General features: G+C 46.1%; 1 protein-coding gene across 1 annotated transcript; it reads right to left on the bottom strand.

Moving 5' to 3' along the window:
* Positions 1-653: 653 nt before the first annotated feature.
* LOC144134931 (uncharacterized) lies at positions 654-11,593 on the bottom strand. The gene is made up of 6 exons (XM_077667732.1): positions 11,465-11,593; positions 9,431-9,550; positions 8,376-8,495; positions 4,359-4,475; positions 1,879-2,159; positions 654-947 (listed from the first exon to the last, which is right to left on the bottom strand). The coding sequence occupies exons 1-6, from the start codon at positions 11,522-11,524 to the stop codon at positions 668-670; spliced, it is 978 nt and encodes a 325-aa protein (XP_077523858.1). The 5' UTR covers positions 11,525-11,593; the 3' UTR covers positions 654-667.
* Positions 11,594-21,874: the final 10,281 nt, after the last annotated feature.

The following is a 21,874-nucleotide window of genomic DNA, read 5'->3' as shown; positions in this document are numbered from 1 at the left end:
TGCTCGGAGTTATGCAGAGTTCTTAGTGTAAGCAGGAGGGGCACACAACTAAAACAAAAAAGCCATAAAACACCTACCGCGAGGGTCACAAAATCATATACACTGGACATAAATCCAACAGTCATTACAACAACACTAGAAGCCATGCCAAAAATCCTTCGACTCTTTCAAGAAATACTTCGATTTACACAAACGTGAAGGAACACGATTCCAATCCGCGACAGTATTCGGGAAGAAAACTGAACATAAACTCATTGGTTCTTGAGCAATTTGGGGGAAATGAATGCTCATGTAGATGTCGTGTTCTTCTAGTGCTCGCCAATTTCACACAATCGGGAAGATATGCCTTAATATTTTCTGAGCTGAAACCATGAAGCAATACTAGACGGTTAACTTTCCTTCTTAGTGCTAATGATTGTAAATTGCTCTTTAAAATTATTAATCAAGCTTAAAATCTGCGCCTTTTTATTACATTAGTCTATCGAAAGACACAATCGCCTACAGTGCAGAACATACGGCCATCCCTGTCGATTGGGCGAACACATTATATTCGCATATTTCATTTTTGTTTCATGATGCAGATTTAAATCAATAGATAACGCTGAACATTTAGGTCCTGCCATAAGCTCCAGGGCTGAGCTCAGCGACCGTTACATTTGAACTGCGTTCAGCGGGGAGAAGATGGCGAGCTCAACCACCCCAACTCCGCAGAGTCCGGCATCAGCAACGCAGTCGAGTCGGAGCGTCGCTCTTCACTCGACGAGGCACCGGCACCGGAGGGCAAAACTAGCGGCAGCCTGGTACGAGGCTTAGGGCGCGGCGGAGAGTCGCCCATCTCGGGGTCCGCTGCGGGGCAGTCGGGCTCCGTAATGAGGGGCACCAGGCGGCGCGGACGTGGCTCGGGCCGAGGGGGCGGGCTGCTGCGCTTGCGTTCGTCGACGCTGGGCCTGCAAATAGAGGCAGTGCAGGCGGCTCTAAGACCAATGGACCGGCATATTGTATTGATGCCTTGTCGAATACAGGCTTTGTTTTTCGATCTCATTGACTGGCTCAGGTTACGCCTTCGACCGCTGTTGTTGGGGGTTCAGAAGTTATTCTAGCAGCGAGTGCCATGATATAAAGACGAGGACCCTCGATTCTAAGGCAGTATGCTCATTATCTGCGGTCAGGAAGTAGGCGTCACCGTCGCTGAATGTTTTACGTTTGCATATTAAATCGGCTTTAGTCTCAATTGGGCAGACCGTTGATATGGACTTCAGCCTCCACAAGTATCAGTAAGTGGACGCACAGAGTGAAACTGATTCCGCGCAAAAAAGTTAAACCGGCTTGCTGGCAGTTGCTGGTTTTCAGTGGTAGCTTTTGGAGATGATGCGCATTTATGGCGTCATCGGCGGCGTTACCGTCAATGACATATGCTGAGAGGGAATTGCAGAATTTATCCACTCGCCAACTATAACAGAAATTTTTAGTATAGCGTAAGCGTAACAGTAGATTGCCTGTTTCCTCCTGCGCATGCACGGAAGCATCTACGAAGCCGGTGGGAACCACACCTGCCACTGCGCGTGCACAACTGGCACCCGGTTATCCGGCATGCGTATACGTTAATACGTCTCCGTTATACTAAAAGTATCAATGCCTTATACGCGGGCAGGAGAGTAACTGCGATCGCGAATGTAACGTCTACGGACACGTGACCAATGCGGGCCTGGCACAGGCTTCCCTGGAAGTTGGCACTCTCGCTGTATGAGAGAAAGCGGGATACTTAGATGGCGATTTTTACTGGTTGAGTAACAAACATGTGGCAGTTATTGTCAGTGCCGACGGCCATTGCGACTCTGGGCAAGAGTCCTCATAACACAAGCATAGTGAAGCACTTACGATCGGCTCCTGGCCACTTTGTGCGCTTCCAGCAGGGCCTGCGGGTGTTGCAGCCCGACCAGGTGGCGCAGGCGCAGGGGCTCCCGGCTCTCGCAGGAGGAGCCCAGCTCGGTGGTGTGGCCCGTGACGAACACCTCGGAGGCGGCGGTGGGGGGCCTCGCGGGCGGCTCCTGCTGCTGCCTGATCTGCTGGCAGATGTAGACCGTCTCGTCAAGCGTCGACGCCCCGCGAAGGATGGCCGACCGCTCGCGCAGGTAGTGGGCGTTGCCCGCCAGAAGCACCTGCGCGTGGCACTGGCCGCACACAGCCGGTAGCGAAGAGAAGTGAGTTCGCACCCCTAAAATTTCGAGAGGAACCCCACACAGAGGCTTTAGGCTTCGTGTTTTGCGCCTATAGAATAACTGCAGTGCAACTGTTATAAACTCTCTGATAAGTACAATGCCACATAGACAAACTTAGAGTCTCTTTCAGATAGTGACATTGGCGTTTAGAGTCATTCCTGCAGTTTCACACAGTTAACTGCTACAGCCGCTGCAGAACGCACCAGCCTCAGAGTAGGTTCGGCGAATTCTCTACACCCGCCATAAACACGCTCCTCTTTATTCACGTGAAGAGTGAGCCCCCGCGCACGGCCAAAATCGATACACAATGATGGAAGGGCCTCACATGCACAAAATGATTCTGAGCACCGGCCATCTGAGTACTGGCACCTGTGTGAGGGTGTACTGGCCATCTGGGGACAAACCTGCGTACAGTACTCCTGTCAGCGTTGCATGCATTCCGCTTAAGACGCAACTAAAGGTTGCTTTCGAAGCAGAGCGGGTTCTCTCTCTTGAGGCGCGTCAATGCAGGACAACATGCGCATCTTCGTGGTACCAGATAGTGCAGCTTATGCAGGGGCCTCGCCTTGCGAAAGTGGTTGCGAAGAGGCAATGTTCATGCCTGTTACGCTGCTGGGAAAGGTGGAATCCGAATGGGACTGTCAAAGCACGTGTAACACCGAGGTGCCAAATTAACATTCCACGAGACGAAGTGTGACTCGCAGGAAGTGACGCTTGAAGTGAAGTCGCTTGACAATGCGCTTCGCATGCGGGAGGTGCAGGGTTCTGTCCCTAGTGCCTCCGGTTACCCGGCAGTGAAACAATGGGTACAAGTTTTGTAGCGATAGCTACATTACGGTAGCATTTCGAGCCTCCTATGTGGCGGCGCCGAAACCCTGTGGCTGCACCGCCACACCGTGGCTGCGCCACTACGCTGTCACGTGGTTGGTCACGTGGTACGTAGCAGCTGCCGGCGGCGCGGCGCCGTGGCTGATCACGTGGTTGGTCACGTGACCAGGTTGGTCACGCGAAACCGAGCTGCCACAGCTGTGCGCATGCGCCGTGTCAAGTGGGATGAAGATGACGGAACGCCCAGCGAAACGGAGCGGCGAAAGACTGAATTTGCAATTCAACTGAGCAAGTTCCACTCGGCCAGCTGTAGCTATCGCGTCACTCCAGGTTTAACCAGAGCTAAACCACCGCCATTTTTTTCCCTTAGCCAGGTTCTCGGCTTCGTTCAAGTGAAATTCTTCGGAAATTGGTTTTTGATCCTGCCCTGAATAAACAAAAAATAGCCGCTGTGGGATTTACCACACGAAGGGGATTTCGTTCCTTCGTGGAAAGATATTCCTTCAAGGGAGGTGTGAGTTTCGTCAAAGACCCTTTTCCCAAGCATTTTATCCTACTAGAGCCGAGCCTCAGGCAGCGGAAATTCTTGTACTCATCAAAATGGGTATCTGGAGGCACTAAGAATCGAACCAGAGCCTCCATAATGTGAGGCGGGTGCTCTACCACAAGGCCACCGCTTCGGTAAATTTCCTGGTTTCACACCCGTATAAGGGCAGACTATCGAGCTAGGCATATTCCGCCTATTTGACTTCGTGGAATAAGTCTGTCTGTCTGCAGAGTGCGCGCTACTTGCCGCGCGTGGACCCACTTATTCTACACGCAGCAGCAAATTGTTTGCGCGTTCAGGTTTTATTGGTCGTGCATGTCGTTTCCTGAAAAATGAAAAAAAGAACTTGGTCCCGGGAGTACGACCGACTGACAACAGTCGCGGTTTCTTTGGTTTCCTATTAGCTCAATGCCCTTTTTCCCTTACAAGTGCACCTTGCCTTGCCATTTTATCCTGACATAGCACAGCATGCGCCGCCTTTGCAAATGTATACAGGCCAAAGGTTTTCCTTCCGAGCAAAGTATTGTGCACGCGTCTCGATCTCCATCACCTAATTCTGTACTAGAGGCGAACGATCATCCTGACACCTCGGACGCTCAGAAGTGACAGTGGTGCTAGAAGATCTCCAGTTCACGACAAAGAGTTTAGACTGTTCGCCTCTGCTTCAGTTTTCCTGCACCACAGGCAAGACTACCCCCCTCCCCCCCCACACACTCTTCTTGACAGCAGCAACGGTCTCATGCAATAGCAGTATTTAACTGTACCTTTAGCATCTGGGAGTCCCGGTCACTGTCACCGTACGGTGAGGCCCCGAGCCCTGTGGTCGCCTGGCTGATGGTGCCGCACGTCTCAGTTTGCACCGCCGATGTCCGTCGAATAGTCTGGGCGTGGTACAAATGCAGACACTAGCATTTCCGACACAACCCAGAGTTAAGCATAGACCTTGAATTGTCGTAGCGCCGGCTCAAAAGACCCAAAAGTTTGCTAGAATAGAGTAGGCCCTGGGAGCCAAGAGCCATTAAACTACATCAGTGTTCAAACGAGGAGCTGTGGTGTTCCATCGCGATGGTTTTAAGATCAGCTTACGGGCTGACCTGTGTTGTTGTGCGCGAGCAACTATTGCTAAAAAGAATTTATGGAAACATTTGTGAAAAACACCCGCTGTGGTGGCTCAGTGGCTATCAAACTACCCTCTCATACGACGAACATCTGCGCAAGGCAATGAATCCCGAGATTGCTCACAGAAATTTGACTTGAAAGAAAAGTTATAAAAACATGCTCCGCTTAGAATATATATCTAGGGCATCAAGAAGGAACGCACCTAGTAATAATTTCTAAGAATAGCTCTGTGTATGAACACGAATATGAATGCTCACAGGCTCGCTCTTTTAAAATTTCGTAAATATGCAGAAGAGAATTCTATAACAAAAAAAATCGCACACCGGCACCATGCGGTAGCCAGCAAACAGAAGTCATTGTAAAAAGTAAATCACCGTCAGTGCCCCGAAAGCTAATTAAGCATAGTGCTTTTGTGGAATGCGAAAGATGATATGCAATATACAATTTTTCTCACATGTATGCTCACTAAAAACAAATGATCAGATTTAATGTAGAAAGTTAAAGGTTTACTTATACCAGGCTATGATTCTTCGAGGATTAGTTCACTTCAGGAGCCTCGAAGATCTTTTTTTATGCTTAAGATTTTTCTGTGTCTGCGGAGTTTCTCAAGGTGCCTCTCTCGAAGCTTTCATTTTCTTAGTTTACAATTTTGACTTGCTGAACAATATGCCTGCGATACTGCCGCATCACAAAATGGTTTATACACTTGAATCGTTGTATAATGATGGATATTGACTATTGACAGTACCAAACGTTCATGAGTATCTTTCCATCGAAGGTGCCCGTCACCTAATTACGTTATTATTGACTCGATTGTCTTTTCTGTTACTGAGTTCAAACATTTAGGCATTAACACTACCCGCGATTATTCTTGATCTGATGACATACCTACATTCATTAATGACGCCAACTGATTCCTGATTTTTTTTGCCATCATTTAAAACTTGTTTCCTCTTGTGTAAGACTTTCTGCATATTTAACTCTGGTTCAACCGAGATTGAGTACGCATGCGGGATTCGGGATCCCAATCGCTCATGACCTTCGAACACTCCTGAGTCACTAGAGGATCGTAGAGCCCGTTTGCTTACTGCTACGGTTTTTACGCAATCTCTTACTATAGCTATTACACCAATGCGTGTAGTCTGAAGTCTCCAGCGAACATGCCTGTTGTCGATCTTCACCATCACAGCTATCGATCTCGGCTCTTCTTCCCTCCCACTGGGCTTCGTAAGGTGTAAACCACAGCAGGAGTGCTTATCCGCAGCTTGCCTACACACTACAGTGCACATCTGTTTCTTCTCATCCAGACAGCGAAAGATTGTAATAGTCTATCGAATGAAGCCACGCTCCACTCCAGCCAGCAGCATATCAGACCGCTATCAACGAAACGATGTACTTGTGTGTTAACGCTTTCTGTCATGTAGTACTTCTTACCAGGGGTCTTTGAGGAGTAATTGAAAAGAAACAAATAAATATTGTGCTCCTGGACAATGCGCCGGCGGCCCTTCTTAGTGCGCTGCATGAAACGTAGCTGCTATTTCTCTTACTGTCAAAGGTCTTTAAGGGAACGCACAAGTCCTCCCATTCACACTGTTCTCCATCGAAAGTTTGCTCTCTGATAGGCAAATCGCCAATAGGAAAAGGTATGCCTATGTGGGTGTGCTCATGTAGGCGGTGTGTCGGCTGTGGGGCGATCTTCAGCTTTGGTTCTAAGAGAGCGATACGCGGCCGCAAATATCGTTAGGCAGCAGCCGCAGTGCGGGTATCGTTGTATTTATATGCAATATGTTTGGATTAGCTATTTTGGTATTGTTTTGGTGCCTAAAACATCGGAAGTTTGGTTTGGCTCTTGAAGTCAGTGGAATGGAGAAAATTTCAATATATCTACTAAAAAACAGCAATGCGCAAAACACCGTCACGAATAGAAGGCGTTGCGCGTAATATGAGCTTAAATCGAATTATTTTAATATCATCACAAGATTAATGTTAAGGAATTTTTAAACCTCATTGGAAAAACTATTACGCGTAATTAAGAATGATTTGTGTGTAAACCTAAAACTTTCAAAGATGCAGCTCAAAAAAGAACTTTCAAGAACCTAAAAAAAATCGCTTACAATGGCAGCAGTTAAGAAAAGGTAGCCTTAGCTATCCATTTGGGGCATCAGTGAACTAAGGAAACAAAATCTTTGAAGCGCACTAGATTTTGGACATTAGCCCATGTGAACAGTGTCAATATCGGCATTGAAGCTGAGGCAAGCGCCACGAATGGTGGTCTGACACATAACCAACAATTTTGGAGAAAAGCATTTTTGAGCGAGAAACCGTTTATGAACGCAATTTTTTTTCGTTTAATGTAAAATTTCACTATATCAATTAATTATTCGCAAATCAGCCGACGGCAGTCTTGTATTTTTTTTCTATTCACGTTTTTGCTATCATCAAAAGCGTTCCCATTGATTTTCTATCGCATGTGATCGCTGGAAACACTTTAAAGGAAAGATTTTGCAACATATGAGAATAATGGACCAATACCTTCAATGCTTCCAACCAGTGTCCTACAATTTTCCAATTTGCAAAATTGTTGCCCTAGAAAGCTGGACTTTGACAATTAATTTGCCGTGCAGGCGCTCATGGAAGTGAGGTCTAACATCGACGCGGAATGTCCAGCGGGTACACAATTTAGAAAGTGTTTTATGACAAAAAAAAATAAAATGTGTATCATTTTGAAGCTGCTTTGAGGCTAGTCAACTTCTAAATTAATGTCTTTGAATAACTGCCAGCGTTCATTTATGTTAAACTGCGCTTAGAAAAGCAGACGGGTGGTTGCTTTGGTTCTCCAACAAATACGGTGTTTACGTGTAGAAAGAGAACGGCGGCAGCGATTGCAGTAGATATCTAGGTGAGAAATAAAGAAGACCTCAAGACGATCTCCTGAAGTGAAGGTGCACCCCTGCGTAAAAGTGTAGAGAGCACGCGAACTCACAGAACTGCGTGCGGGGGCTTTCTGACGCTGCAGCGCATGTTTACAAGATATGCATAGGGTGCGTAACCAAATATGTTAGCCTGTCTGGCCACACACTCCTGCCACGGGCGCGTTTATACGCAGAAATACCGCAGTCACCTCCATTCGCGTGGTCTCTCCACTTTTACGCACGACGTACGTGCATGGGAGTAGCGTACGTGGCAGATATAGCCCTGGTCGCGTATCACCGAATCAACCCTGCAGTATCTTTTGCAACCTACGCTATGTCCGTGCAGGCCTTCATCCTTTACTATAATGCAATGTATTTAGATTCTCTTGACGTGGGAGAAATGTCTTTCCACTTTTACGAACACTTCTAACATTTGTTTTCCTCCCGTATTATAATTGCAGCGCTTCGTTCGAACTTAGGGAGATCTTGCCGGCTAGACTAAAAGCGACGTATTAAAAGAATTGGGTATTGCGTGAATTGGACGGGAACCGTTCTTGGAGAGTTGAGATTTTTCGCGCTGTTGATCAGCATGCGTTTACAGCACCCGTTCAGTTTTAGCACACAGCCGCAATATAAAGCACATTTTTGTTTAGCACTTCAAGAGCCGAATCACGATTCGCTTAAAGACGAAGAGGCCGGAAGACATCCAGTTTTCAAGAAAGAGCACGCATTCGCCGTAAGTCCTCTTACCTGGAGAGACTGCCTTGTCATTGCAGAGGCTGCTTGAGCAGACTGTTCCCGCGTGGCAGTCATCTCCCGGCTTGGGCTGCTGGTTTCGTGCGCCTCTGGGATGGGTGAAGGGCGAGTAACCTGTGGAAGCGAAACGCTGTTTCGGTGACGCGAAAGTAAGGCATGTATTGAACTTAACGGTGCAGACATGAAAATATAGAAGGGATAACGTGTGGACTCAACTCGGCCCCCTTCGAGATGCAGGGGAATAAGGACGGAGAAAACTTGGCTATGCCTTAATGGGATAATTGCCTAGGAGGCCCGACTATTGAGGCAGTGTGCGTTAACTTATTTTTTTATTAGCTTAACATGACGCAGCGCCTACTGGAACGTAAAGACATGTGCTAATAATAGAAGTAAGTCTAAGCTTTCCCAACCATACGTCGACTTTGTTTACTAATTTACCGCACAGCAAGACCTGCACAAAACTGCTAGTGAGAGTCACCTCCGATTGTTTACCGCGGTTAACACCAGTGAAACGTTTACCGGCGTCTCCCAATTAGGCGTACTGGCCCTTGCCTCGAAAATTTGGCCGGACCGTGGACGCATACACTCGCGTGGCTTCTAATAGATATTGTTGAAGTCATGATTGACACAGAACAATCCGCAGATTTATATACATGAATGAAGAAGGTCCTCCAAGTCGGCACGTAGTCAGGAATTGATTTCGGGGGTCGTCCGAGTACTTTCTTGTCTTGAGCTAAGGACGGTGGGGAGGGCGTGACGAAGTTATTACCAGCAAGTGCAGTGATATATTTTTCTGAATTTTAAAATTAGTGCCTGTCAATTCTTAGGGCACAAAAACACCCGACTACATTTGCAGAGAAAAGCGGAACCTGCTGCAGTCTATGGTGATTAATATGTTGACTTTTCAAAAAATATTGTTACGATTGCCGCAATTCGTTGAGCCTGCCCTCGACATAAATTATCAGCTTGATTTCCTCTGCCATCTCTTGGTTTCTGAAACGCAAGCGAGTCAGCTTCGCAAATGAAGGAAAATTTAAAACCGAAACTACCTTTCCACGTTTGGGCCGCACGTCGAGCGCACTGTCGCCGGCGGCCGCCGGGGACCGAGAGGGAGGTGCCTCTGAGTACGCGTCAAAGGAATCGCTGCTCGTCGCTGGGGTCACCCAAGTCTGCGAAGTATAGCAATTTATACTTGATGAGGAGCTTTTATTTTTATTGATAAGGAGCTCATAACCAGGGTTGCTGCTAAGCACAGAACACTGGATTATTTTAGGCGAAAGTAGAGGAAACGGGAAGCCCCAAGAAAGAGGAAGGAAAACGGAGTAGCCAACTCCCTTGCAATTCTTTTTTGTCAGGTTACAGGTTCATTCATTGAAAAAGTATAGGTAGTAGTTATTGGTAGCTGTAGTTAAGAAGTAAAGAGTTGAAGCACGACATAAGAGTTCATTTAAGTTAAGGGAATAAGTAGCATCTCGCTGAGGAAAGTCAAATGGCCGCAAAGAAACCTACACAGCTCTCTCAGAATTCTCGCAGGTGGCGAAATGTTCGTGGTCACCCGGAGTATGTACCCGGAAAAACAGCATGCCTGGACAATCTGCCCTGTAGTCATAGCTGGGAACACTCTAAAACATTTTTGAGTCTTCATTGGGATGCGCACCTGCAGTTGAGGGGGAACTGCAACGCAGCAACCACTGTTGAAACATACGGATGCGTGACTGTACAGGCATGCCCAGTCTGGTGTAGATAAGAGTTAAGCTGAGCGGGGCGTAGGAAACGAGTGGGTGAGGTGGAGAGATGAGAGTGGGGGGATAGAACGGCTTGCTTATTTTCTCAGAGGTTGCCGTAATGGTGGTTGGTGTGCTTCAGATCCTGGTGGGTCTCCGGTGCGGAGGACATGTATGAACAGGGCATCGCAGGTGCCCCATGTGAAATTTTGCAGGTGAGCTTATCTTAATGCTGGGATTACTGGTCGTTACCAGTAATCTCAGAATAGCCAGGAGCCCATCTAATCTAGAGTGGGAATGGTAGGGAAAGCACTCTTAATGCATCTTTCAGCTCTCCACGGAGGTGAGATGGAAGGTTACTTGTTTTAATGCCCGGGAAGCCGCTTCCCAGTCGGAGTGTTTGGAGTGCTCGCATGGTTCGGGAGGTCAACTCCACCTCCCGTCCCTCCCTGCAACGCCCGTCTCTGCGGCACAGGCCTCTTTCAGTCAGTGATGGAAACTTCTTTAACAGTCCAGACATCGGCAGAGATTGACTATCTCAAAACAGGGCAGATGGGTACTCCTGCTCACTACCACAGACATCCTCTCTTTCGCAAACGACCGCCGTCTAAATCTAATTATTTGCTAGCCCCTTTACTACATAAAGGGAATTGCACCAGACATGAAGGCCGACGTGGGGCGCAAGCTTATTACCTAACCCATCCGGATCATGCAGAAGGTACGAACAGATAATGGACATGTAGGACACATTGTGTTCGCAGCTTTTCCGGTCGTTCCGTATCTATGCTCGAAGTGAGATATCACCACTGCGAGAAGGTCTGTTTCTGGCATGTTCTGCTACTTGGCATGGCAAGGCAGCTATGGTATGCTAGCTTGCGCTGCGTGTGGGCGGGGTGCCGCAGAGATGGGAAGCTGCTACTCTAGTGAATAGACGGGCAAAATAAGCAATAAAAATTTTAGTTTATTCACGCATTTTTTTGCTTGCTTTTTAGATTTTACGAATAGTGCGGTTTTAATAATGTACGCGCTCTTGTCAGCATTTGTTTTTTCACCGTGGTAGGATTTCCATACACAGGCTTGGAAAAAGAGCCGCAGGGCTCCTTTAGATACCTTCACAGGATCAGAATAAGAAAGGTTAAGGCGTCTGCTACGTTAGTACGGACGGCTACGATGAAGCTTGTACGTCGATTAATGGATTGTTTTATGCTAGTGGTTCCTTAATATGCACTGAACATACTGGATAGCTACGTAGAAAATTTACCCCAAGAAGTAATTCAGCGACCAAGCCTGGCTTGCCAGCTATCTGTTTTCACTTTTTGGTCTCATGACGGCTGCCGCTTCAGTTTTATGCCAGCTTACTTGTTCACTGTCAGAGTGCCCTGATTCAAGAGGACTGGCAGCCACAACCACGGCCGGCATTTCCCAGCCCAGTGCGACCGTGTCCCGCACCGAGGCCTGGTAGTCCTCCAGGCGGAAGAGAGAGACACAGCTGGACGCTGCAGTAGGTGTCGATTGTTGTTGACATACGCCGCACGAATACGTTTCTCTAGTCAGACAAACTTCACTCCATGGCTTGCATTGCAAAAGGCACACAATCTGTCTCTGCGCACCATTTCCGGTGAACTGGAGATGTAGGAATTTCCCGTCAGTCATCTTCAGAGATCAAGGATACACTGAAAGCCATGCATTTTAGCTTTCTTCGTAAATACATGTTGTGGATTTGAACTAAGTTCTAAGTCGCTTTGTAGCTTTCAAGCATGTTAAAAATTGGCTATCTGTTTGCTGTTAGTGGCCCAAGTGTTCATGTGGTTCTGTACACCAAACGAGGAACAATATATACACTATGTGCGTGAATGGAAAACAAACGCGTGTTAGCGAAGTGTACGCTCAAGGTGAAAACATGATCGGCTGTTAAATAGCGGAGGAGTCCAGTTAACACTACGTTGACAGCAATCGCCACATATTTTGACTCATACCTTGAAGTTGTACGGATGCGAATGGACATTTTTGTTTCTGTCAAATACAGGCGTGAAAGGTATCCAAATAATTCTATGCTGAAATGGAAGTCCATGGGCGGTTGGAAGTGCGGCTTCATAGAAATCAACAGAATCCTATAGACGGCGAGAAATTCAAGGGAAATCATTCGCTTAAAGATTATCTGGCGCACATAATCTGAGAAAAAAACTGAGACTAAGTGTGAACAGCGCTCAGACCTAAACTGCAACACAATCACACCGGCTTCTGTTAGCAACAGCTTCATTTGTACCGAAAAATAAGCATTGCCTTCAAAGTACGAGTGTACTTTGGCGCACTAACTTTGGCCGGGGCAAACTGGCTGCACACTGCATGTTCATTGATTTACATACAAGTATGTTGCCGTTTTAGGTAGCCCAGCCTGCATCGCACCCACCTTCGCTGCGCACGACTGTTCGGCCCTTGGGCTGGTCGGCCACTGGTCCGGGCACCTCTTCCGTGTAGACTGACAGTGGCAACGGCAGAAGTGACTCCGCGTGAGAAAGCTCCGAAGTACGGCCCGAGTTTTCATCTCCTTTTGGCGCCGAATCCGCGTCTTCCGCTTGATTCTGCGGTGCTGTACGAAAGGTTATATATGTATGCATGCGGAATTTTGAGATTAATGGTACGCGCGGGAGAAACGCAAATTGACTTCTATCGATAGGATACTGTGTTCTAGTCACAAAGGAGCTGCCATCCCTGAAGACGAAGTTCTGATAAGCGAGGAAACGACGAAAAAAACGAAATACAAGCCCCCCCCCCCCCCCCCTCTTTACACATACACACCTTGCCGATTGCGAAAGTAAAATGCACGCGTCGACACTGATTTTTGGCGTGTTTTATTCCATAGGCTTTGCTACGCCGGCACTTCTTTCAAAATTGTGCCAACCAGGCCTTTTCGGTCAGGATGTCACGAGCCCAAATCGACTGACGAAAAGAATTTTAAACCAATTTTCTAGACTATAAATGCGTGTTTTACTTCCTGTTGCACGCTAACATAGCCCCAAACCAGACAGAGCTATACAGAGCAAATTCTGCTGAGAAGAATATTTCGAGGAAAGAGTCCTCTGTGTGCCGTTAAAGTCTGAAAACCGCACATGCACAAAGAGGAACTTCGTGTTGGAGGGCTGCGGGCGGACTTCTCCCACGTGAGGTTGTTTAATGTGCACTGGCCTGGCGCACAGCACTCCAGTGTTTTTGCATTTTGTTGCGATAGAAATACGGCCGCCACGTCAAGACGTCAATCCCGTGACATTGGCTCAGCTAATTCGCAGGTATTGCCTTTAATACAAAACAATATGCGCAGCGCACAGTTACCTTCTCAGCTTATTGCTGAGGCTCTAGTTCGGACTAAAACTTACTCTGGCGATGAACGAAAAGAAAATGGTTGTTGCTAGAAATAAACGCAATGCTCTCAACAAAACAAGCAGTTGAACGGTTTAATTTTGTTGCTCTCAAGGTAATGTACCATGGAACTTCTGTTTCTTATTATTGCTTTTTATTCTGTTTTAGTGCGCTAGCACTTCTAGTTTTGATTCCCTGATTTAGCCGTTTTGTGTTTGTCTGTCTGTTTGTCTGAAGCCGGTTTTGTTGCAGGCTGCTCACCTGCCGTCTATTGTGCATGCTCAACATTGAATAAAGTTGGTCATGCATCGAAAGGGGCTTGCGTTACACTAGGGACACGGAGCGCAATTAATGTTCCTGTCCTTATACAGCAGGGTAAAGTTGCCGGTACCTTAAAAACAGGCAAAGCTCAGAAGTGATAAAACAGTGACCAGCTCGAAAGAGCCAAGCTGGCGTCTATTTCTGGGAAGTAAAACTAAGAGGTTAACTAAATTGGGGAATAATAAAAACTAAACCTGGAGAAGAGAGCATTGGCCCTTATCCTGGGCAAGAAGCAGTACTAGATGAATTTTCACACATTGACGCCTACAAGAGCCCAAATACAAAGCAAGGTGGGTAGGGGGCTTTAGCGTCTTGTTTACAACAGCCCTTAACAAATCAACACGATAGCAAAAATGAGATGCATAAGAAAGCGCTTGTGCCTAGCAGCTTCTAGGCATCCATTGATGAATGACTGACGACAGAAACCGTTTCGCTGCAAAGAAAAATTTAGGTTCCTCAGGAGATCGTCGAAATTTATTGTAGAGGAAGGTAATTACGCTGTACGCAGGCTTAATTATGTGACGACTACTGCTCTTGCCCCCAAAAAGTTACGAAAGCCACGGGAGAGTTCGTGTCGCCTTAATGAGCGGTCATCATCATCATCATAGTCGTCAACCTAACTACATCCTCTGCACACGATCTGTTTACAATACATATTTATCGGAGAGTTGGCCCAGTGCCTAAGGAACCATTGGTCGCACACAAGAGGGTGTGCCAGGAATGAGGAAAAGGTCGCATTTACCAAGCCTGTCACTAGAAGGATCGAAAAAGCTCCGGGTGGAGAGGCCTAGAGCGGCTGGCATGATGTGCGTTTCGAAAGGCCTCATTACTTAAGCTCACGATGACTTCAGCGGAACTAAGAGCCTCCTATAACGAGTCGTTTAAGGGAGCAAATAGCTTGCGCAAGGGGACGCCTCATTAGAATGGAATGAAGGAAACGAAGAAGCCTGTGTTCTGATATTGCTCAATCAAGCAAGAGTTCTTTTTCAATGCATTAGCTTTTTAGTGAGCTGGTTAAAAAGGAGTGCAGCCATGTACTTACCATCATCAGACGTGCAGGGGGCTGAGAAGCAAACCTCAGGAACAGTGGTCCCCTCGACATGTGGAGCTGGTGAATAGACCTTCTTGAAGCTGCGCGGGCTAGCCTGAGGTGGCGATGCGGTAGAGAAGCCAATCTCAGGTATAGTGGTCGTCGCGTTCGCATGTACAGGCGGAGTGGGGGACCGCGCTGTGTCGGAGTGGTGGACCTGCGCCTGCCAGGATACATTTTTGGGCGCTGGCAACGTGAGCCGAATATTATTTCCAGCAAAACATTGAGTGTCTTGTCTTAAGCAGTATATCATTGTATTTGTCCGGCCAAATGCTAACTACAAGGGAAACCTCGCTCGCGTTTCAATAAATCATGAATTTTACATCAAAAAGTGCCATCGTGCTGCTATAGTGGGTCCTACATGATGCGATTATCGAAGAGGTGAAGTAAACCATACTGCACACGCCTAAGCAGGTATGCTGGAGTATTGCTATTTTTTGAAACACAAGTACCACGCGAATGCACCGAGTCATGATGACTGAGGAGCTGCTGGATTTGGTCGGCGCCTTCTGGGATGCGCTATGTGTAAATCACATATCCCTCGCGTCATTGACAACTTGGCGCTGCGGCATTTGGCCTGTGAAAATTCATGGAACGGGTGCTATTGCGCGAATGTGTCTCTGAATGAGACCGTATGTCGCAATAATTTGCTTTATTGGTGCCGGCAAGTGTGATTAACGCTAGTTTTCAATGAGCGCGGGTGATTTGTAGGCCATTACGGGATGGCGACGAACATGTCTATGTGGTGAGGTAACGAAGTCAATTCTGAAGTGCTGCGGTTATGGCCCCGAAGCAACACATGATCTAAGAGGTGCGCTGTAGTTAAGGGAAATGGATGAATTTAGACCACACGAGGTTCTTGCAAGCACACTGACATCGGAAAGCACACAGGCGTTGACGGCATCGAAAGTTCAAGTGCTTTTTTTCTCATGGTTGCATTTTACCTCACACGGAACTGAAAGTTAGAAGCAGAAACTTTGAAAGACAGCGAGAACCCAAGCCGAAGGCATTTTTATAAATGACGATTTTTCGCGAACGGCAGCAGTCATCCCTTTCGATGTTTACCTCAGTTTGCAGTAGACGCATCCGACGCAGGCCGAGTAGCGTCTTCACCCGCAGCCGGTCCTGGAGCTCCCGCATAAAGGAATCGTCCACGCTGGAGCCTCTCCGGCTCCTCCGAGATCCGGCGTCCGTAAGCACTCTGATTTTGCCATGGAAGATTGATTGATCAGGCACAATGACTCCGAAAGAGTCCAGGCTGTACAGCGATATGGAGTAACAGCATTCGCTGGTTACGTAATCAATCAGGTATACATTAAGCGGCTGAATATATGCAATTTTCACAGCGAAGCTCTTAGTGTCCCACTTGAAGCGTGAGAGAAGTCGTCGTTGTTGTAACGAATCATGTGACTGCAAATTGACTATCACGTGACAGTTCGCACACACTGACGCTGGTCTTATCCTTGTGCTATGTGCTATTGGACCTGTAATCCAACCATCGTATGTTGTATTGCTTGATAATTAATTCTTCGTGGAGAACGATTCTGGCCGAGGCTTACCTCGTGGAGATAAAGCTGCCAGCGATGGACCGCATTTCCAGTACGGGTGAGCCGGGCAGTGAAGGTCGTGGGCCTTCGTCGAAACCTGGCGTGGAGAGGCTCCTCGGAGTCGTTGGACTTGCCGGCTCGGTGCTGCGTCTGTGCTCAGGCGTCTCGCTCCTGTGTCGTGGAAGCGTGCGTAACAGCTACTGGGCCACGGCTTTCGAGAGGAAAAAAGCGCTTCACCTCAGGGAATCAAGACTGTCTTGAAGATTTGGCTCCGACTGCAGTCGGTAGCTTATCTGGGCTATTGGGTTTTCGAAATTATATTGAACAGCAGTCTTTAGAATTGATACATTACTCCGAGCGACTGAGCAAATATGCTTGCAACAATTTACCAGTGCTCCTTAGTCAGAAGAGATTTCTAGCAACAAGCACTTGCTTGGATCACAAAATGGTCACACCACCTCAAATGTTGCCGATATTTATAGTTTTCGCTGCCAGGTTCCTTTCATCATAAAAGTGGTTTCCGTGTACGAGAATTTTCATGCACACTTTGTTCTCGACCAATATCGCTTAAGGGTGCTCCCATTCATTTTTGATGCATTAAGGAATGTAGGGACAAACGCAACGAAAGCCGGACGGGAACATTATTTCAGTTAGCGCTACATAACTTTGAAGCATGCTGTCATTTTTATTGAATGTTTGCCCCAGATTGCCGGCCTTCTGTGGCCACAAATTCAACAGAAAGCTGAAGAGATTCGTCTTTTCCAAGGAAAGACTTGCGACAATGAGACATACGGACTTGAGGCGAACTGGGACTCTGTGCACGAGAGAGGCGCTAAAGAAGAGATAAAGTTTAGAGACCATCTTTTTGAGTACTAATTTGTGTGACGGAAAAGGTGCCCTCTTAACATAACCATTTATTTATTAAAACTTGTTATACGCCTCAAACGATGTAAAGTTTACGAGGATTTGCTCTTGGCGTTCTTACGGGTAAATTATTGCAGGAACCCGCATGTGAGGCAAAACGCCACATTTTTACGTTTACCAGAGTGCAAAGTAAATATATATTTTATTTTTTGTTCAATGTTCTCTCACTGTTTCCTTACACTGGAATAAGAAGTGAAACAACTAGTTTTCACAAAAAGACGAATTTTTCGGTTATTTCGTTACTAAATTTGAGAATATCTTATAGTTATTGTATGTACCCCTGAAGAAAAATTAGTTCAAAATAGAAAACATTTTTTCACCACGTGAATTATGAAGTAAGCATTATTTGAAGGCTCAAACTGTGTGGCTATTAATACTGGAGCAGCCTGTAGATAAGGAAAACATTAGGTGGCGAGAAGCCTGAAGAAGGCATAAAAGAAATGAGCCGACGCTGAGGCAGTGATCGAATATTGATCGTTGACACACCTAACATAGGACGGCGGTTTGAATTCCTGGCATCATATGGACTCTAACTTAACTAGGAGGTATATGCTGCATGGAACGCGAAATTGTGTGCCACCACCCCGAAAACTGTGCGACAAACGGTTGAGCCGCAATGAGTATAGAAGGTTCGTAATGACGTGGATTTTGGGGAATATAGCTCGCAGGTTCGAATTTTTGCCGCGAGATAGTCTCTAACTCAACTAATAGATATATGCTGCACGAAATGCTAAATCGTATGACACCATTCGGAACATTCTGCGGCAAACGGTTGGCCCACATATTTTACAAAAATGTCTACACTAAGTGACCGAAATTTAACAGACAGGGGTATGTACAACAGATCGACATAATTCTAGCTGTGGTGCTCGAGCATGACGCTGTCGCATGTTACTATTTTATTCCTATATGTAACTACCTGGCTTACCATGGCAAACAGTTGGTTACAAGTTGCGTTATAACGCATAACGCTGAGGCCCAATACGCGAAAAGCAGAACATAATGCTCTAACATAATGTCGTTGTTATGAAGTCCGCTATCTTGGATTTCGTTAGTGGAATAAGCATAGAGGCTCAAAAAGCGACCAGTACAGTTAACTTTGAAAAAAAAGCAAAATTAGGCTTCAAGGAGCGCCGGTGCCACTGTGCGTTTTGGTGTCTCGAAAGCGCCCGCCACAGAGCCGTAAAGGAAATGACAATGTGGAGAGTAACCACAAAGTCTATTTGCAACCTAAGCTGTGCACTCGTTTCGGCGACCGAGAACAGCTAGCTGTAAAAAAACCTTATGATAATGGGCCTAGCTTGGTCCGTCCCCAGCTACAGCCGCATCCGAAAGCTGAGGTTCATGTAATTTTGTCGAATTAAATCGCAGGCCCACTTGGCGTGACCAAATTGTAGTAACATCTGCTACACCATAAAAAAATTGTCAAGGGGGCGGAAAATTCAAATGGACCGCATACTCAGTCTACACAGAAGTCTTGGCTTTACAACCTCCTGGTATATTGAGGGGTATAGAAGAAAACAGTGCTGGGTTCTGTCTGAGTACAATGTTTCTCATACGAATTGACTCACCATGATTCGTATACATTCATTGCAAGATGATGGACAGAACCTTACTGTGCCAAAAAATGCAGCTAGCCCAACTAGCCCAACTTGCTGCTTCACTGCATTCGTTGCAACACAAAATATTTTCGTGATTTTAGAAGGAAATTTCTTTTGCAACCCCAAGGGACTGGGAAAAAGTCGACATTTTGAAATTCTAAGATAATTTTTTTTCCGTATGGCTTCATGTGGCCTTTACATACCTGCTTAGAGAGACGATGATTATAGCAAAATAATTCTGCAAAACTTGCCAATACTGATAAATAACGAGAGGACCGCGGTGATACGGAATTTTCGGTGGTGTGTTGCCCACTCGCCTCTACATGTAAGGATATGAGGAATGCAACCGTACCGTGCAGAAATTTAATTCCTATATCCCATGCCGCTGGAATGTCGCGGCAGCAATTCTCGCCTAAGCGTATCGCTTTATTAGTCGGTGCTGATCTACACTGACATGCGCATAAAAAGCGAAAACTCAACGCTATTTAATAACGTTAGTAACAGTGCATGATCCTGATCTCTTCTACAGATAGTGCAACGTGCGGAAGTAATAAAGACGCGCATTTCTGCGCGTTTTCCATATTTATCTTGTTGGTGCTCTTTTGTAAATTTATTAACCAAGACGAATTAACAATCCTTTCAGGTTTTGCGCTTGCAGGCACAGTAAGTTGAATCTTGTCGATAGTTCTCACGCATCTGCAATAAGTGTCACATTTTGAAAAACTGATACTTGTTTGACGTTGTACTTCAGAAATGTCTGGCCTTTCGATATGTTAAGTTTAAACACAGTGGCGCAAAAACCCACCATGCCACACAAAGGTGGAAATACCGCTCAGCAGCTAAGTTCGGAGCGGCTATGGCTCACTGCTGCGCTACGATTACCGGCAGCGTATTTGATTACAGTGTATTGTATAATAAGTGACTGTTAATTTTACCCGCTAGCGTACACAGCTCGTTCGGTTGGAAAGCCGCGGCGTAGTTGGCACCGCGTGTCGGAAATCATCGGGGGCTCAGTAAAAAAATCGTACTATGCCAACCGTTTGCCGCAGAATGTTCAAGATTGTGTCATGTGGCTCAGGGTTTCATGTGGCATAAACTTACTAGTTAAGTTAGAGCGTAGCTCACGGGAGCGATCCGAACCGACAACGTAAATCGGGGGCTGCGTAAAAAAATCGTATCTTGGTAATTTGTGGCTATAGTAATAAATGCTTGATTGGTGCGTGATAGACCACGACGAGTGAACGAAATTGTTGTAGTCAACTGATTAATTAACGGAATAAAAAAATTGGAAAACGCGATTCAAAAGTGTCCAGATGCACAGCAGGAAAGGGCAATGCGTGATGATGCGATTTAAGAAAGTTTAGAGTTTGTAATTGCCATAAATTGAGACAATTGAACAAACGAAAAACGCGTTCAAAGGTGTCAAACTGCTCAGAATTGAAAGTCTAACCCACTAGGCAACAGACCTTAAGCGTATTCTCCAACTGTCCGTCACGGATCAGTCCACCAAGGCTACAGGACATCCACAGGTGCCCCTAGTGAGGCTCAGATGAGATTTTTTTACATCGCATCGATGTTTTATATTGTGTTTACCTATACTAGCTTGCTCGCTACGTAATAAGCACTCTGAAATGTCAGTGAAGAGCTTAAGCGATTTTAGATTTTGGTGCTGATGCATTGGAGCGGATGTGCAACAGCTCGGAATACTTAGCGAGTGCTCAAATTCCAAAATAATTTTCCTTTCCTAAAAAAAATGGCTGTGATAAAAGTCGTTTTATAAAAAGTTGATAAAGTTGCCTCTATAGTCAGTCACAGTAACCTACTTCTCGTTTTCATCGTGTAGTCCTTTGTCCATGCACTTTGCGAAGTTCACTTTTTTTTGGCAAGCCTGACGACTTTGCTTTAAACGCCACTGTACGAAATGAGAAGCCAAGCACGAGTTAAAAGTGCGTTTATCAGGTATATATTATTTTTTGTCGAGAAAAACCTGTAAATAGACGGGGACAAATTTATATTTCTTGACCAGTACGACGACTTCCCAAGAGCGCAACATAGTTCGAGATGTCTGCAAAGGAATGACATTTTTTTTTATAAATTAACATTATGCCGTCTAGTCTTACCAATAAAACTTTCAAAACCTGAAAAAAATATTTTTTTTTGCTTCTGAAGAAATGCGCAAAATGTGCTGTGGATGTTAGCCAGTCCGTGTATGCGTATACGGGCCACGTCATTCGGATCTCTGCCGGTTATGCGTGTGCTCTTTCGATCGCACGCGCGAAGCACAACATCCTTGTGCATCGGTGTAGCGTCTTCTGTATCCCGACTGGGAGACAATGACGCAAGCCCTGTGGCGACCAGTGTATACAGCCAGCCGTGACCTCGCTGTCACGTTGCAGCGTTACACTAACGTGCCTTAGGATGTTAATACGAACACTTCCTACGTTGCGAGAGCAGGGAAGCACGGTGGAGACGAGCTCACGCACGTTATAAAACGAAATGCTACACACTTACCGCTGGAAAAAATTATAAGTTCTTTTATTACACACAGCAAAATATTTGAAATACTGTATACACGGGACAGGTAAAAATCTAAAAGGGTTCCAAACATCCAATTTTGGAGACTTTTTTATTACTGCTTGTTGTCCGCAAAACCGCAAAACTGAAAGGTCCTTAAACGGTCGCAGTGTTTCTGAAATTGTTTTGGAAATTTATGATTCCTATGCACTAAAATTTTTTTGAGCCTGATCTGATAAACTTCAACGCAAAATCTATACCGTTTAAGGTGGAATGACAACTATGAATTCCGGGTAGCTGGGAGTAAAGAATCGAGGACACATGGGTTCCTAACTGGCTTGTTCTTGTCAAGGTGCCTGCAGGCGCTGTCTGGCTGCTCGGTTTAGGCTTAACACGCATGGGGTGTCGGAATATT

Source organism: Amblyomma americanum, chromosome 5 (genome assembly GCF_052857255.1).
Source record: "Amblyomma americanum isolate KBUSLIRL-KWMA chromosome 5, ASM5285725v1, whole genome shotgun sequence".
Taxonomy (NCBI): Eukaryota; Metazoa; Arthropoda; class Arachnida; order Ixodida; family Ixodidae; genus Amblyomma; species Amblyomma americanum.
This window is presented reverse-complemented; position numbering and strand designations above follow the sequence as displayed.